Source organism: Xyrauchen texanus, chromosome 11 (genome assembly GCF_025860055.1).
Source record: "Xyrauchen texanus isolate HMW12.3.18 chromosome 11, RBS_HiC_50CHRs, whole genome shotgun sequence".
In the NCBI taxonomy this organism is placed as follows: Eukaryota; Metazoa; Chordata; class Actinopteri; order Cypriniformes; family Catostomidae; genus Xyrauchen; species Xyrauchen texanus.
The window spans coordinates 7,341,946-7,357,173 of record NC_068286.1 but is presented as its reverse complement, the minus strand read 5'-3'; the positions used below and the strand labels follow the sequence as shown (position 1 = coordinate 7,357,173).

Genomic DNA, 15,228 nt, shown 5'->3' with positions numbered 1-15,228 from the left:
GGTAATTTTTCCAGCAACTGCTTTAGCCTCATCTTCCTCTGTATCCAAATTAATTAATCGAGCTTCATACAATTTTATTTGGAAGAATAAATCTCATTTTATCAAGAAAACAGATATGGTTAAGTCATATAACTAAGGTGGCTTAAATATAATTGATTTTGAACAATTAATGGATTGTTAAAAGTAAAATGGCTAAAAAAATAATAATGCAACTCTAATAGTTTTTGGTTTACAGTTCCAGCGACTATGTTTAAGAAATTAGGTGGTATTACATTTTTACTTAAATGTGACTTTCAACTATCTAAACCTTCATTGAAGTATCTGCATTTCATCAAATAGTCTTGTTACAATGGCAACTAGCGCACACGCTTAACTTCACACCGCATAACGCCATCATCTGGAATAATACATACATTCTTCACAGAAACAAATCACTTTTTTATGAAGAATGGTTTTACAGAAATATATGGTCTGTGATTTATTTTATGATTCTGGTGAGTTATTGGATTATACTTCTTTTACTTTTAAACATTGTTTTACATGCCATACTATACAATTATTTACTGTAATATCTGCCATACCTTCTGGAATCAAATTATTAATCAAAGGTTTGTTATGTCATGGACAAATCACCCAATTTTTACCATCATTATATCTTGGGCAAATTGAAAAAAAAAATAAAAATAAAAAATAAATATATATATAGATAGATAGATAGATAGATAGATAGATAGATAGATAGATAGATAGATAGATAGATAGATAAATCTGATTGAGCATTTATATTGTTTATTTATTTCATTTGTAATTTTATTTCATGTAAATATTTATTTTTCATAATTTTTTAATTAATTTTACTGTGTCTATCCATACATTTCTCATTCCATTGTACATTCCATTTACATTCTTTTTAATAAGCACAATTATTTATTACTTTTTCTTTTTGTGTGTATATATATATGTATATATATATATATATATATAAGTATACATATAGTTTATATGCACATACATAAATAAACATAATTAGCCCTTTTTTGTATTTTTTTAATAGAATTTTTTTCTATACAGTGCTCACTGCCCTTTGTTTGTATTGTGTTTATAATCATAATAATCGTAATTAAAATATATACAAATTATTATTAGGAAATCTTTTAGGTGCTACTATTTTTAATATAGCTCTAAATGCACATTTTAATATCTTGTATTCCTTTTATATGTATGTACGTATGTAAATATATCATATTCTTGTCATTCAAAATAAAATTAGAGAAAAAAATTGAAAAAAAAAACAATGAAATAAAATAAGAAAAAAGTAAATACAATTAAATAAATTCTTGCGAAACGCATATATCTTCCTCAAGGTGGCGCTATGCGGCTCAGAAAGTCGAATCCTCCCTTTTTTGGTCTATATAAAGTCATGTGTTTAAACAGTTTGTACCACTTTAGCAGCAATCTGTACAATATTTACAATTAATTGAAAATACACAGTGAAGACTTTAAATATTATAATTATTATCAGCATCAGACGGATTTCACAACGGCCGGGCCTTGAACTTTTCCAAATGAATGGGAGAAATCGGAAGGCCCAACCAACAGCTCTAGTGCCCAACGGTCAACGGATGATGAAAGAAAGTCCCGCCTTAAAGGTAAAAGAGCCAATCACCTTTTAAATACAGACATCGCCTGTCAATCAACTCGCTCATGCGCATCCGCATTAGCTAGACAGGCCGGGAAAATTGCGTGTTTTAGCATTATATGACTTAAAGAAGTATAATTTATGATTCTAATATTATAAAATTATATTGCTGATTTGAAATATGTTATTTTATCTTAATCTTGGCCAACTGTGTTTGAGATGTCGTTATTTCCCGATTCAAGTAGATATGAGCTGTACTGGCATGGCTGGAAATAGCCTCCCGAGAATACTCCAAAAGATGGCTGACAGTGGACTGACTTGCTAGAGAGACTTTGACGCTACTCACTCGCGCTTAATTCTAGCGGCTCTTTTGCGCATGCGTTACGTCAACAGCGTCGAAACCATCAACAAACTATGGCGGATGGTGAGTGGTGTCGCTCACCTTTGTCGTGTGTTTTACATTCATAGATTGTGTAGAGTTTACATTTGATATGCTTTTAGACCTCACCTGTGATAATATGCCGTATTGAGTTTTATAGCTCTTCAAATGCGTCTTGATTCATTATAGTATTGCAATCGGTTAGCGTTTCTTTGATGGCCCATTGAATCCCGCCATTGACTGCAGCAAGATCTGTGAAACCAAACTTGTGACTTTATATGCCCAATTGCACACTTATGTGTAATATTGTGCTGTTTATGGGTCCTTAACCTGATGAATAACCTTACAAACTTATAAAAAGTGCTGTGGAGCTACCATGTTTCAGTTATTTTGTTAGATGTTAATACCATGTTCATATTTATGTCATTACATGGTACTTTTGGTACTTCGTGAACTGACAAAATGCGACTTTAAAAGAATACCCCGTGTTCAATACAAGTTAAGCTCAGCCGACAGCATTTGTGGCATAATGTTGATTACCACAAAAATCAATTTTGACTCGTCCCTCCTTCAAGCAAAAATCTGGGTTATAGTTTGGCACTTACAATGGAAGTGAATGGGGCCAATCGGTAAACATTAAAATACTCACTGTTTCAAACGTGTAACCACAAGATGTAACCCATATGCATGTTATTGTGATAAAATCACTTACTAACTTTTCCTGTGTAAAGTTATTTCCAATTTTACTACTACGTTACCATGACGATGCAATGTTGTAAACCACAAAACTGTAAAATGACCATTTAAACAACATTATCACTCAAATATACACAAGTTTTAACAGAAGAATTAAAGTAAGTGCTTTATAAAGTAATAAGCTTCACATTTCTGCTTTGAACTCCTCCAAAAATTGGCCCCATTCACTTCCATTGTAATTGCCTCTCTGGAAACTCTATTTTTGCTCGATTTGTTTTTTTTAAGAAATGAAGAAATGAGTCAAAATAAAGTTGTGGTAATCTACATTATGCCACAAATGCTGTAGGTTGATCTTAACTTGTATTGAACCCAAAATGTGGTTTTACTTAAGTCATGTTCACATTATAAAATCTGATTACAGAGCACACTGATGCTGAGCAGAGCATGGAAGGACACACTCCTGTAAGTATCACAACACTAATTCATGGAGTAGCCATTAGGCCACTTATTATTGGTTTGTCTTTATCAGTTGTTACTAATGTGCTTCTTGTTAATTTTTAGGTCTCAGAAAATCCTCATGCAGAATACGGCCTCACTGAAAACATTCAGGTAGAACATCAGTGGAAGTTTGGTTGCAACATGCATAACATTTTTTGTTTAAAACTGGGATTTTTAACCTTTCAAGACAGGTACCCCCCTCCACTTCCACAAGCTGGACAGTCAGTCTCAAAGATTGCATTTGAAAATCAGAAAGATGCAGTGTGAACGAGGCTTTTGTTCTTTGATAGTGTTGAACTCGTACGCTTGCATGTGTCTCTCCAGAGAATAGTTGAAAATGAGAAAACGACTGCAGAGAAAGTCACCAAACAGAAGGTGGACCCCCAGACCCTGCAGACCCTTCCGACACGAGCGTATCTGGATCAAACGGTGGTTCCTATCCTCCTGCAAGGCTTGTCAGTTCTCGCCAAGGAAAGGTGTGCATGAGCCATACGTTCTTTTTCCAAACACAAGGGACCAGTTTTTACATTTTGATATTATAGACCTTTTCTTTTTCTTAAAATTACACGATACAATACTCCATAAACCTGTACTAATCCCCATTCTGAATTACAAGTGAAACATTGCATAACCCAGGGTTAAAAGTGGCCTTAACCTGAGGTTAACACATGGTTAAGTTGTCTAAAAAGCTGTTCATTGCACTTTTGGATTAAATGACTTGGTCTATGTCTCTGATCTTGATATCTGTCTCTTTGTCTTCTTTCAGGCCTCCAAATCCAATAGAGTTCCTAGCGGCATTCTTACTGAAGAACAAGTCCCAGTTTGAGGAGCGGAATTAAAGCCAGTGTGGAGGAACACTTGTAGAGTTTTGTTATAGTTTCATGTTGTGAATTTAAATGTAATGGTGTCACACTCTTCAGATTGTTTGTTTGCCAAGGTTACTGTAGTTTTTTAAGCTCAAATAAACATGTTCAAGCAGAGATGTATGATTTAATGGTTTAATGGGTAATTAACCGATTGCTGAGCAGGTAAACTTAAAGGGGGGGAAAAAGGCTGGTTGTTCATGTACTCTGAAGCATTGCACGGTGATGCTTATGTGCTAGTAACCCAACTTCCAATCTGGCTCAGGTGATTAAACAAAATAATAATAATTGCAAGAAATATAATGGATTTGTGTGGTACAAAAATTCCTTCATTCAGATACATTTGCTTGATGTTTTATTACACTTGACACCAAGCACTGTACATGACAATTGTAAACAAAAAACTAGAGGAAAACAATTCCTTTGAACTGTAAACTTAGAAAAACAATCCCAAGTTTAATTTGTGGTTCATATAATTTCTTCAGAATAAACACTCATATTGGTTTTAAAGACCAAACCTAAGCAGCTGTAAGATCCATGAAAGGTTTCCTTAAAGGGACAGTTCACCAAGAAATTAACATTCTTTCATCATTTACTCACCCTCATGCCATCCAAGACTTTTTAGATTGGATCACTTCAGATGAATTGAATTAAACAAATCAGTTTTAGGTGAGAACAGATCAAAATATATATTTTTTTCACTGTACTTCGTGCCATTTAAGTCTGTAGGGACCATCATGATTTCAAGCTCGGTTACTTTTCCTAGTGTCTGGCGTATGCGCTAGATGGCGCAAGAAGTATAATCAAGCTTGTAATCATGATCGCCAAGGAGACTGATGTCAAGATTTATAGTGAAATGTTGTATTTTGGTCTGTTCTCATCCAAACCAGATTGTATAACTTCTGAAGACACGTATTTCACCACTGGAGTCTTAAGGATTCATTTTATGCTGCCGTAATGTGATTTTTGGAGCTTCAACGTTTTAGTCACCATTCACTTTCATTGTATGGACCAACAGAGCTGGGATACTCTTAAAATCTTTGTGTTCTGCAGAAGGAAGTCATACACATCTGGGATGGCGTGAGGGTGAGAAAATTCGAGGATTTTCATTTTTGGGTGAACTGTCCCTTTAAAGTGATGCAACAATGCGTGATAGCAGTCAATTCAGTTAATAGTTATAAGGAATGAACAGATTTAAAAAGCTGAGAGGGTACCTTCATACAGTGAATGAAATTGAGCTCAATCTCTGAGCATTTGATTAACTTTTCAATAAGAGAGAATTCATATTATGATTGTGATTATGTATTTGTATTCAAATGTAATTAGATGCTTCTTTACAGACAATGGGGTTAAATGTAAAATGCAGGGAAGTCCTTCAACTTAAGAATAAAACACATCGCTGTTGACCTGAAAGTTGTAAACTAACTTCAATTGTCCATGTGTGTTTATAACATATTGCAATCCATGCCACAAATGCTCTGCTTCTTCAGTGATTTCTATGGCACAGAAAAATGACAAAGGCACCAACAACTAATATGAGCTGGCATCCCGGCCATGGATCAGTCTAGAAGTCATTCTAGATGTAAACAGACTGTTGAGACTCATCATTCCCAGTGTACTCAATACAAAAAATTTGACAAAGACCTGATCAAATGTCTAAACTGATACGTGTAAACATGCCTTTCATCTTCGTAATCAAAAATGTACAAAAAATATTTTTTTAATAATGTAAAAAAAGTAATTTCGGTCACTATAATTTTACCAAGTAGGCCATGTTCCTGAATCAAAGTAAATGGGAAATTATAAGTTGATAAGAATGTTTTACAGCCCAAAGCCTAACCTCACAATCTGATTACTTTACATATATACTTTTAAAAGAAATGTTATTTTTACTTTTATTTTCACTACATTTTTTACGTTTATCATATTATTTGAAAATCTTATAAAGTACCACAAATACTGCAGATGTTTGTTTTTGCTGTAAAAAATTTATACTGACATTTTGAGGCAAAACAAATCAATATTAATAATCATTTTAATATTTACGCATTTCAATTTCATAACAAAATTTCATCAAACTCAAAAAGTTATCTTTAATAAAAAAAAATTAGACTTATTTAATTTTGTTAACATTACACAATTTAAATTGATGGAATTTTGTTATGAAATGCATAAATCTTAAAAATAGGCTTAAATATTTCTTGAGTGTATATAAAACCTACCAGGTAGTTTTATTTTATATGTATAAACGTACGTTTTTGTTCCTTCATATTTTAGGTGTTGTTTCTAAAAGAGTTTTAACAATGTTGTTCTGTGATGTAACCTAACTGCAACCAAAATGCAACACTGTGAAACATTTTGTGCTTGCTTTAAAGCTTAAAGGCCAAATAAAACTGCATTCAAATATTGCAATGTTTACAAGGTTGCTTAATTTTATAATCACCAGTAATATCATTGTGAATAATTGATACATCCACCAGCCCTATCCAGCACCAATAAAGATGTTGGTTCAGAAACATGTCCCACTTGGCAAAATCATTGTGAATCTGTGCTACACACATTTATGGGGCTTTTTTACCTGCCACAATGTTGCCGATCCTAAAAATGAAACTATGCAAGGCAAAATTAAATTGGTGTTATTAGTTTATTGCACACTGAAACTGTAAACACTGGCAAGTCTACTGTACTTTGACACACAACAGCGTCTGCTTGGATGAGGCCACATATGGCTTCTTTCTTTGGACCGAGTCTAGCAGCATTCTGCTCCTTCATATTTCAGAAATCGTTATTAATGAAATCTAAAACTTTGACCGACACCTGTCTGGATGCTGGTCACACAGTCATTTACCATGTCAGGAGGTATAACAAAAATAGTAAACTACTGTATATCCAAAGAGCGTCTCAGTACAGACCAAAATAGTAATGTGCGACTGACATTGCTTGTTTTTATACGTTTTCATCATTCCAGTCCCTCAGCTACAGCTTCTCTGATCAGACTGAACCCAGCTCAGGTTCATAAGAACAAAAAAAACAAAAAAAGGTTGAATCTAAATTAAACATAATGACTAAAGGGCACTCTTTGTGTTCTCACAGAGTCCTCAGAGTTTGAGAGGGTTTCTGTCAGATGTAGTATTGGTTATCTGCCAGATTGTCCATGAAGGGCCGTACCAGATTGCCTGTGGAGAAGTAAAACACAAGGCCAAATGTGATGGAAATGGGAAGAGCCGGCAGAGCCTTCTTGAAAATGGCCAGCAGGAGGAGCGTCAGGCAGAGTCCCTGAAAACAACCAAACAATTGAGACTATAGCTGTGTTCCAAAACCTAGTGAGCAGTCTATGTAGGCAGTATTTCAAGGAATCATAAACACAATCCAGCAAATACTGAAAGACAAATGGATAGATAGATACCTTCTTCTGTGACAGCATGTATTATTTGTAATAAAAGCCACCCCACAAAGCATTGTAATGATCTCGGTAACAAAAATCATCCAAGATGGTTGAGGAAGCAGTTATAAATAAACTAAAAAATTATTTAATGATAGCAAATAATTTGCTGAATTTAAATGAACAACTATTTTACACTAAATGTATTCAAAATTCATTCAAAAATGTCGGGGGGGGGGGGGATGGGGGCTGGGTAGCTCAGTGAATATTGACACTGAATACCACCCCTGGAGTCACGAGTTCGAATCCAGGGTGTGCTGAGTGACTCCAGCCAGGTCTCCTAAGCAACCGAATTGGCCCGGTTGCTAGGGAGGGTAGAGTCACATGGGGTAACCTCCTCATGGTCGCTATAATGTGGTTTTCGCTCTCGGTGGGGAGCGTGGTGAGTTGTGTGTGGATTCTGCGGAGAATAGCATAAAGCCTCCACACGTGCTAAGTCTCCGCGATAACAACCCATTGATAAGATGCACAGATTGACGGTCTCAGAGGCAACTGAGATTCGTCCTCTGCCACCTGGATTGCGGCGAGTCACTACGCCACCACAACGGACTTACAGCGCATTGGGAATTGGGCATACCAAATTGGGGAGAAAAGAAAAAAAAAAACGTTGGTACATATTGTAACCGACACTAAGAGGAATGACTTCTGTTCCTCGAATTGGGTACAGTTATCGGCTGATGTTAATAATAATCTCAAAACTGCCAATTAATTGGCCTGGCTAATATCGGTCTATCACTCATTTTTACACTAGGTCTTAAAAACAATCTTGGCCTTGATGAATCTGACAATCTAGCTGAAATACTCACAATGAGAATGGCAACGAAACACGCCAGTGTGGTGTTCCAGTCTCCTCCTGTGGCCGCTGCCTTTCCAACCAGAACACTGTAGAATATGAAGTCTCCAAGACCCAGTTTCACCCCTCCTGTGAGAAGGTCAACCAACAAGCTTTTCAGAATACATCTAGTTGCACTTGAATGGAAAGATGTAAAAACCTCTTTGTTACGTTTGCCTTGATTGCTTGGGAAGGACTTTTTTAATGGGTCTATCTGGTTGTCATAGGACATCGCATACATGCGAGCCCTATTTACAACACAAGCTCTCTCATTTCTAGGTGTGACTTTGTTGGGGAAAGTTGAGGCTGTAGTCATAGAAACCACTTACGGTCTTCCTCAAAGTCCTCTTCTGCTGAATACCTTCGCCTCCTTCCTTGAGACGCATCATCTTCTGACTCCACCCCTTCCTGTGCACGGGCTTCACCCTCAGTGTGCTGCCTTTCATCAGCTGAGACAACAGCAATAGTTTATTCACCCCAATATACTGTAGGTTAAATTGTATTACATTTCACTTTCATGGTCTTCTATAAATAAGTCCTAAAATACTCACTGACCTAAATTCTGATTACTATTATCAGCCATTCCAACCATCCAAACCATGGCCGCTGAGAAAGACAAACAGTGCATTTATTAGTACACATGACCCATCTTGAGCGGAGTTACATTGACTGAACTAGTAGAGTACACATCTGGTGCAAATCAGTTGAAGCAACAGTAGAGTTGAACAATGCCAGGACACGTTGGCTTATACGATGCGATAAAGCAATAAAAGATATCTCTTCCATGTAAATCAGATCAAATAAAGGAAATAAATTCATTTTGACAGGAAAAGTACTTTATATATATACTGTAGAGTCAAATTTCAGCACTTTTAAAATTTGCGTTTAATCGCGATTAACTGTGAAAATTGTGCGATTAATCGCGATTACAAATTGTAATAAACTAAAAGCATATTTAAACATCAAATGTCTTCTGATTTGGCTTTGATTTTCACAATTTTGCATTCAGTGTGGACAGACAAATTGCTTGTTGCATGCTGTTGTTGAGTGCTTGGTTTCATTGTTCTGTACGTACATGAATATATGAGTGCGGGGAAAATTGGCTCGTTTCTTTCCTGAGCGGTCTCAACCAGCATCCTCAACGGGCCTTTCGGACAAAGCACTGCTATCAGATCTGTAAGACCAAAAAAGCAAATGCAAGAGCATGAGAACAAGTACAATGACCGTTGCACATAAGGTTTGCCATTTGATCTTCAGGCAAGTGTACCGTAAACAGAGATGCCTCCCAGTATGACCCATGCTGACCACTCTGGCAGGTATTTGATGAATATGAGTGCCATGAGAGCACTGATGACAATGAGGTAAGTCTGCTGCAGCCGTAATGGGCCTTTCCAGTGTATGCAGATCATTCCCACGACGCCGAAGTTCCAAATGATCATCACTAACGTTGGGTAATCCATGGCCACGTTATACGTCTTAAAAACCTCTCTGAAAAGCAAAGCGTTCATCAGAATTTAATAAAAGTATTATCATAACACATTCAAAGCAACTAAATCTTCACACATAGGAATAGATCTGCTTTAAAGGGGTCACATCGACGAGGAATACAATTTCATGTGAGCTTTTGAAATGCAAGAGTTCATTGTACAACGAAAATCCAACAGATCCGTTACTGAAATTGATGCTGATAAATATTACACTGGTTTAAATGTGCTTTTTATTTGACCATGAGGTTTACTAATAGCTGTGGCAAAAAAATAAATAATTAAACCTCATTAAAAACAACCCAATTAAAATGCTGACATAGTTGGAAACCTCTATTAGTTTCTGCAAATCAGTTCTTTCAAACTGTCTGTTTCAATTGTGTCAGTTCAATGATTCATTTGCATCATAATACTACAGAAATGTTCACTGAAGTCTCTACATGGCATTTTACATGCTTTTAAATGTTTTAGTACAAAATATATGTTGATAAATATGGAGTAGCTGTTTATTACTATGTATTGCATAAATGAAAGAAGAAAAAAAAAGAGAGTTAAATATTCTTTCTTGTGTTCACACAGTGAAAGCTGTGGACAACATGATTATTTTTCACACTACTGCACATTTCACTGAATTTACAGAAATCCCCCTTTTAAGCCATTTCAAAAGGAAGATCAGTTACACAGCAATATGATACAAAAGCAAAGCTCAGCAGCATCTTACCCTAGATACATGAAGCTGAACCAGAAGAGCAACATCAGAGAAGACAGAATCAGCCAGCCATGAATAAACTGCACAAACACACACAGAGTAACAGAATAAAATGGTTAGTCATGGTAAGACCATCAAAACTCTGCACATTGTAGAAGATGGTTCAAAAATAATGCATGCATATTTCAGGACCAAAACAATATTATAATTTAGATAGCTACATTATCTACATAATTATACTAAGTAATGTATATAAATATAAGTTATAGGCTGATATTATAAAACAGGATAACCCTGTTTGCTAGGCTGAGAATGTTTACATTTATGCATTTGGCAGACGCTTTTATCCAAAGTGACTTACAGTGCACTTATTACAGGGACAATCCCCCCGGAGCAACCTGGAGTTGGACACAATGGAGGTGGCTGTGGCGATTGAACCAGCAACCTTCTGCTTACCAGTTAAGTGCTTTAGCCCACTACGCCACCACCACATCAACTCACTGATAAACCAGTGTTACTTTTCCTTGTGTCAGTTCCAAAATCTACCAATATATTTGTCGATGTATAATAAATTATTTCTGTTTTCAAGTTTGTTTTTTTTTAAGCAAAATTTAGTAAATATTGTATAAAGTAAGTTTGTTTCACTTAAAGGGACAGTTCACCCAAAAATTGTAATTCTCTCATGATTTAATCACTCGCATGCCAGCCCAGATGTATGACTTTCTTCTGCATAACACAAACAAAGATTTTTAGAAGACTATCTCAGCTCTGTAGGTCCATATAATGCAAGTGAATGGTGACCAGAGCTTTAATGCTCCAAAAAACACATAAGGGCAGCATAAAAGTAATCCATACGACTCCAGTAGTTAAATCCATGTCTTCAGAAGTGATTTAATAGGTGTGGGTGAGAAACAGATCAATATTTTCATAATTGTTTTACTACAATTCACCACCCCCGACCAGAAGGTGGCGATATACACAAACAAAGCAAATCGCCAAAAAAAAAGAAGAAGAATGTCAAAGATAAAGTGGAGATTTATAGTAAAGAAGGACTTCAATATTGATCTGTTTCTCATGCACACCTATCATATCGCTTCTGAAGACATGCATTTAACCACTGGAGTTGTTTGGATTACATTTATGCATTATGCATTTATCAGCCATCCTCCTCTCTAGATATCGGTATCTGCATAGCCATTGAAACACCCACATTGGGCGACCACTGTTAAAAATATGTCACTTGAACATAAATGTCTATTTATAGAAAGTTCTGCAGATTTCCAATGAATTGGAATTATTTAAAGTTCTACACATCCCTCACATGTTTATATTTGAAATATCTTGGCTAATATGACAGTGCTTTCTGCTACCAATTAGTGTTGTGCTTATATATATACACACACACACACATTTTACCTTACTTAACCTCAAAACCCAGATTTATCCCCAAAATCCCATTGCAGAAAACAAGAAAAAAGTTATTCCAGGCCTGGTTATTGTGTTGTAGTTATAGTAAAAACTCACTTTATAGCAGCGATACTTATAAAGCACCACCAGTACTATCGTCATGACGACAATGACACTGATCATGACAAGGGTGTTGAGGAAGGAGTTCAGGAGCCTCTTGCCCACAGAGTTCGGGTCCTCTTCGAACGGAGTATATATGCTGAAAAACAAACACAAACCATGACTTTGCTTCTTTAAATTCCTCTTATTTAAAAGTTCAAGAGTGTAACTGCAAAAATAATAACTGTTTTCAAACAGTTATTAAAGTTTCACTCCCACCGTCTTCCATTGGTGGAAAAACAGGTAACCCCGCCCAAAAAAAATCCCACTATTGGCGAAGTCGATTTTGTTATGTCCAGGTCAGTGTGGTCACTCAAACACTGGTGGTCGACTGGTGCATTAGAATGCCACCGGAGAAATTACACACGTTATCTTTAAGGCAAGTTGAGTAAACAAATCTGAAAATGTATTTACATTTAAAAAAAAACTTTTTTATAAAACGCAGAGACAAAATGTAGCAATAGATCGATACGTTTTGCCATTTTGAGATTAACGCAAACAGAAAATCTGACATTTGCTGTGACTTTTAAATAAAAATTGTGAAAATAGATGTGTAGTTTTGATTTGGCATCATTATAGAGCATCATGCATACATTGGCATTTAAGGTACAAAACAAATGGCAAAATAACAAAACAAAACAAAGTGCATACAGCCGCTGTCCGCTCTTCTCGGTGTAGAAACTGACGGATTTTATAGTTGCCACGACGACCACCATGCAGAGCGTGACAGGGACAAAGAGCATGATGACGTGTTTGGCTCCATATTTGAGGGTCAGCTCTTCTTCCTCTCCATCAGGAGTGGCCGCTCTCTCCCTCTCCACCTGTCCTGCCTCACCCAAACCTGAGCTGACCGGCCGTCGCTGTGGGAATCAAGAGTGAGGAAGAGGATGATGAAGACGGGACATTTTGATGCAGAGGTTTTGTAGTGCAGGCTTCCCACACTTTTTGTACACAACATTACTAATCATTTGTATTTACTTGATTAGGATTTTTTTTTAAACACATTTATATTTGGACCGATTTGTGAACCCCTTTTGAACGATTCATTGAAGAGGCAAAACACTCTTTAATTTTAGGTCAGAGAGACATCTCCATTGTCCACGTACCTGTTTGGGCTCTGTGTCCTGAGGGACAGACGTGTCATGATCTTGGTTGTACGAGGGTACGGTTGGGCTTCCAGACTCTACCAGAGCGGACCTCTCGTTGTAAGAGTCCTCTTCACTGTCTGAGGTATTCATCAAGAGAATGCAACAGAAGCCAAAACGCCAAAAGCTGCAAAATGTATCATGCCAGATGTAAAAAGTACTACAGTGTTAATACGATGTTTTTCTGGACACTACCAAGACGGAAATACCATGGTAGTCTTAGAAATGCCATTTAAAGTATAATTTAAGTACCAAAGATATATTAAAATATTTTAGCCTATTTTTAAGATTTACACTTTTACATCTCAGAACAAAATTCCATCAAATTGAATTGTGTAATCTTTAACAACTTTTAATAAAACTTTAATTAAAAAAATATAAATCCTAGGAATTTTAAGATATTATGGAATTTTGTTTTTAAATTTAAATGAGTAAAACTTACATTTTATTTTTGAGTGTATATGAATATGGTAATCAAATAGTACCATTGTAATACATAATAATTAGTGAATATCTGCATAATATATACAATAAAGCGGTTAACATATGTAATGTTTATATATAATATGTCAAAACTGTATAGAACCTTAAAAATTGCTCAAAATTATTTACAGATATAACACACAAATATTTAGAGAACATCAAGCATAAAAAACTAAAACAATTTAAGGATGACAAATAAAAGCATAAAATAAATATAAAAAGACGAGGAAATGTGTGGAAGAAACTGAATAAAATGACATTATTACTAGTGATGCACAATATTGTTAACGACATCAGTATTGGCCAATAGCATCAGTCTCTGCATATTGGAAGCAAATAATATAAGGGTTTTTATATTTAAACAGTCCATTTTTCTGTCTTTTTTCCCACTCAAATGTACTAAACTGTTATCCATCTTTTGTATCATAAATGAAAAAGTTTTTAAAGTCAGACAGAGCACTTAAAGCAGATCAAAGGTCTTTTGTAGGTTTGTTTACATTATAATTTTTTGACAGTTGAAGTTTGAATTAAGGAGCATTCCATTTAGCCCGTTTGAACATTCTATCAATGTCGCTAGTGGATTTTTCAGGTTTTTGATCATCCGCTGTGCGTTATTCCAAAATATTTCTATCAAGTCAGTCCACTCGGCCGCCATTTTTGGAACGATCTCGGGAGGCTATTTCCAGTCATGACAGTGCAGCTCCTATCTACTTGAATGGGGAACACCGAAGTATCAAAAACGGTTGGTCAAGATTACGATCAAAGAACATATTTCAAATCAGAAATAACATTTTATAATATTGTAAAAATAAATGTTTCTTCTTTAACTCATATTACGCTAAAACACGCAATTTTCCCGTATTAGCGAGTTGATTGATCGGCGATGTCTAAAAGGTGTTTACTTTTTACCTCGAAGGCGGGACTTCCTTTCTACATCCTTGATTAGCTGTCAATAACGCCAAACAAAATTATATATCTGTACAACCCTCATTGTTACCTATAGTGGTATGGTATTAGCATCACCATACCATGAAAGTGCCACAGTCTGTTTTGTATGAGGATTATTTAGAAAAACACTGAAAGTATGAATCTTTAAAATTAATGATAATCTCTGGGACGAACGCTAACATTCTTATTACACATTTATTTTTTAATGCTCCGCCTTGTTATAATGACTGCTAAAATTATAAATTAATTAATGTGACGTTTCTAATAATGTTCGATAAATCCAGACCCTCTAAAAGAATGCATCATCGGCTTATCAACATAACAACGTAAATTACGCAGTACCTGTTAAAAAGCAAACTATCATATCCCTAAACATACGGGAGGGAAGACAGATATACCTTTAAATGTGAGACAATTTACATGAAAAATGTTCCGGCGGTGATATTTGTAGACAGTCTCCGTCAAAACATTAAATTCCCATGAGGAAATGATGCCGATCAGCTGATCAGCTGATCGTCACCACGTGATGCAAGTGACGTCACAT

General features: G+C 35.7%; 2 protein-coding genes across 3 annotated transcripts; one reads left to right on the top strand and one right to left on the bottom strand.

Annotated features, from left to right (window-relative positions):
- The first annotated feature begins 2,015 nt into the window (after nucleotides 1–2,015).
- LOC127651392 (protein dpy-30 homolog) lies at nucleotides 2,016–4,207 on the top strand. Its single transcript, XM_052137185.1, has 5 exons — nucleotides 2,016–2,063; nucleotides 3,136–3,176; nucleotides 3,276–3,323; nucleotides 3,537–3,688; nucleotides 3,979–4,207. Exons 1-5 carry the CDS (start codon nucleotides 2,054–2,056, stop codon nucleotides 4,049–4,051), a joined length of 324 nt encoding a protein of 107 aa, XP_051993145.1. The 5' UTR covers nucleotides 2,016–2,053; the 3' UTR covers nucleotides 4,052–4,207.
- A 2,070-nt stretch (nucleotides 4,208–6,277) lies between these two features.
- LOC127651390 (presenilin-2-like) lies at nucleotides 6,278–15,227 on the bottom strand. Of its 2 annotated transcripts, none has more exons than XM_052137181.1 (11): nucleotides 15,083–15,227; nucleotides 13,215–13,380; nucleotides 12,760–12,968; nucleotides 12,067–12,208; nucleotides 10,555–10,622; nucleotides 9,617–9,837; nucleotides 9,425–9,523; nucleotides 8,905–8,955; nucleotides 8,679–8,798; nucleotides 8,324–8,439; nucleotides 6,278–7,351 (listed from the first exon to the last, which is right to left on the bottom strand). In XM_052137181.1, exons 2-11 carry the CDS (start codon nucleotides 13,344–13,346, stop codon nucleotides 7,196–7,198), a joined length of 1,314 nt encoding a protein of 437 aa, XP_051993141.1. In that variant the 5' UTR covers nucleotides 13,347–13,380; nucleotides 15,083–15,227; the 3' UTR covers nucleotides 6,278–7,195. The 2 variants fall into 2 exon arrangements, with proteins under 2 accessions (XP_051993141.1, XP_051993143.1); XM_052137183.1 differs by having other exon boundaries at nucleotides 15,105–15,176.
- Between the last annotated feature and the right edge of the window lies 1 nt (nucleotide 15,228).

Coding starts and splice junctions, on each gene's coding strand:
- LOC127651392 (XM_052137185.1), top strand. Junction 3,177..3,275: donor GCATGGAAGGACACACTCCT/GTAAGTATCACA, acceptor GTTAATTTTTAG/GTCTCAGAAAATCCTCATGC. Junction 3,689..3,978: donor TCAGTTCTCGCCAAGGAAAG/GTGTGCATGAGC, acceptor GTCTTCTTTCAG/GCCTCCAAATCCAATAGAGT.
- LOC127651390 (XM_052137181.1), bottom strand. CDS start 13,346: ATGAATACCTCAGACAGTGAAGAGGACTCTTACAACGAGAGGTCCGCT. Junction 12,209..12,759: donor GAGAAGAGCGGACAGCGGCT/GTATGCACTTTG, acceptor TTTGTTTTTCAG/CATATATACTCCGTTCGAAG. Junction 9,838..10,554: donor TTCAGCTTCATGTATCTAGG/GTAAGATGCTGC, acceptor TTTGCTTTTCAG/AGAGGTTTTTAAGACGTATA.